This window comes from Nanorana parkeri, unplaced genomic scaffold (assembly GCF_000935625.1).
Source record: "Nanorana parkeri isolate BGI_ZX_2015 unplaced genomic scaffold, ASM93562v1 scaffold475, whole genome shotgun sequence".
NCBI lineage: Eukaryota > Metazoa > Chordata > Amphibia > Anura > Dicroglossidae > Nanorana > Nanorana parkeri.
In genome coordinates, this window is record NW_017306743.1 from 49,633 (window position 1) to 52,293 (window position 2,661).

At 49.8% G+C, this 2,661-nt stretch overlaps 1 protein-coding gene across 1 annotated transcript in view; it reads right to left on the reverse strand.

Moving 5' to 3' along the window:
* Window positions 1-1,315: 1,315 nt before the first annotated feature.
* Window positions 1,316-2,661, reverse strand: part of TEX11 (testis expressed 11) — a 37,952-nt gene continuing 36,606 nt past the window's right edge. Inside the window, exon 23 of the mRNA XM_018560696.1 lies at window positions 1,316-1,378. Coding sequence (XP_018416198.1) covers window positions 1,316-1,378 — 63 coding nt within the window. The remainder of the gene's footprint in view (window positions 1,379-2,661) is intronic.

Consider the following 2,661-nt stretch of genomic DNA (forward strand, 5'->3'; position numbering starts at 1 on the left):
ACTCAGCTCCCTCTCCCATCATTGACCCAGCAACTCAGCTTCCCCTCTCAACAGTGACTCAGCGGCTCAGCTCCAGCTGCTCCCTCCTCTTCTCAGCAGAGACTCTGCAGTTCAGCTCCATCCTCCCAGCAGGGACCAGGCAGCTTAACTCACCCCTCCCATCAGTGACACTGCAGCTTAGCTCTCCCTGCTCCACCCTCCCAGCAGTGACTGTGTTTCCCCCTTTTAGAGTGGGCTCTCTTCTAAAACATGGAATTCTGTTCCTGGTTTATATTAATGACTCCCCAACGCCGGCTGTCATTTGTTTTTTTACAATGCTTCCTGTTTCCCCATCCCCCTCTTCAGTACTGCCCCCTGTATCCTCCTAGTGGAATGACACCCGGCGTCCTGTCTGCTGAGTCCAGGGTGTCATGGACACGCCCCCTTCTGTTGGATTAGGGGTACAAGTTTATTACACGTAGGAGCAGTGCCAGACGTCCCGCAGCCACCCTGTCTTTTGGGACTGAGGAAGCAGGAAGGGGCGGGATGAGAGCTGTGCGGATGTTTGCCGGTGAGGAGAGGAAGAAACCAGGAGGCATCACTCCTCTTAGGGCTTGTTCACACCAATGCCGTGTGGTAATCGCACGGTCCTGTGTGATGAATGCATGCTACTGTGTGTTACAGTGTGGCAAGTGTTGTGCTTTACCATTCATTTTAATGGTACCACAAAGATGCTTGCCTACCCACAATGCGCTCGACTGTGCTCCAACGCATGGTACCGCAATGCCGCGGTCGAAAAAAAAGTCGTGGATCCGTGATGCGCATGCGGTGTCATGACTTCTTTAAGGCACCCCAAACACAGCCCGTATGTTGAAATGCCGTCAAATGCCACGTGAAGTGGTCAAAGGCCACGTGAAGATTGCACCTCAAAATGCTGCATGAGCTTCTTTGCCGTGTTCGTTGCGTGTGCGGCGGCCCATCGAAAATGAATAGGCTGACACACGGCAAAATGTGTTGCGCAGTAACGTGACGGGAAAGTCTGAACGGGGCCTTGGACTGGGGTGCCTGGAGATTTCGCGTAGTATAAAAGTGTGCCGTGACTCAGAATAAAAACACCGGATTGTCCCACTGCAGCGGCACGGGGGAAATTTTTTTTTTTTTTTTATTCAATCAAAATAAAATACAAATGAGAAAAAAGTGAGGGGGGGGGGAGGGGTACACAAGAGGCGTACGCTTCAACAGAAGCTCAGCCACGGAAGCCGTCATCACAACATTTTATTGATGAAAGAGGACAATGTAACATAGCGGTAACGGGAGAATAAAGGGAGGTGATTGGTTACTGACCCCTCGCGGCTCCTTTATCCAGCTTGTCCTGAATGTGACTGTAGAGTTCCGTCATCTGAGGAGACACGGAGATTGAAGATGGAGAAACGGAACCAAACAAAAAGTATCAAAAAGTTATTTTCTTTACATGTCAATACAATGTAACCATTCTGGTGGAACGATTATTATTTCTCACACGTTACAATCTGCGTCATCGGCTGGAAAGTGACCTAAAACCCCCCAAAACTGGACGCAGAGACCCGGAACCATTTATTTTATCTCAGCGATACCCGCGGGTGCCGCGAAAGTGATGAGCTCTACAGATGTCCAGATCACTATCACTGCTGACATAGGTCCGGAATGACAGGAAAGGGGACAAAGAAACGTGCAGTGAGTCCAATCTACACTATATTGCCAAAAGTATTGGGACACCTTTACACGCACATGAACTTTAATGGTATCTCAGTCTTAGTCCGTAGGATTCAATATTGAGTTGGCTCCGCCCTTTGCAGCTATAACAGCTTCAACTCTTCTGGGAAGGCGTCCACAAGGTTTAGGAGTGTGTCTATGGGAATGTTGGACCATTTGTGAGGTCAGGTACTGATGTTGGAGGAGAAGGCCGGGCTCACAGTCTCCGCTCGCATTCATCCCAAAGGTGTTCTATGGGGTTGAGGTCAGGACTCTGTGCAGTCCAGTCACGTTCCTCCCCCCCAAACTCCCCCACCCATGTCTTTATGGACCTTGCTTTGTGCACTGGTGCGCAGTCATGTTGGAACAGGAAGGGGCCGTCCCCAAACTGTTCCCACAAAGTTGGGAGCATGAAATTGTCCAAAATGGCTTGATATGCTGATGTCTTAATACAGGGGTGCCCATTAGGTAGATGGTGATCTACCAGTAGCTCTCAAAGCTGACACTGGTAGATCACGAAGGGGGGGAATGGCGGCCCCTTTATTCCATTTTGGTGTAATAGCTGTGCACACATGATTACCTATTAGCCTGAGTCTGCTGAGCCAAGCTCCCCGACACCTTTCTGGTGGATTCTGGTGGTTGAAGTGCTACGTATTACATCAAAGAATATTAGTTTACACAGCCTGTTACAAAATACAGCAAGGTGAGCCAGGAGAGAGAGAGCAAAGACAGACAGCCAGAAGAAAAAACGAGGAATGACAGCCAGGAGAGACAGCCGCGAGAGCGAGGGAGTTGTTTTTTTTGTTGGTAGCTCTCATGTAGCTCGTCATTTGAAAAGTAGATCTTAACACAAAAATTGTGGGCACCCCTGCCTTAAGAGTTCCCTTCACTGGAACTAAGGGGCCAAGCCCAACCCCCGAAAAACAACCCCCCCCCCATAATCCCCCCTCC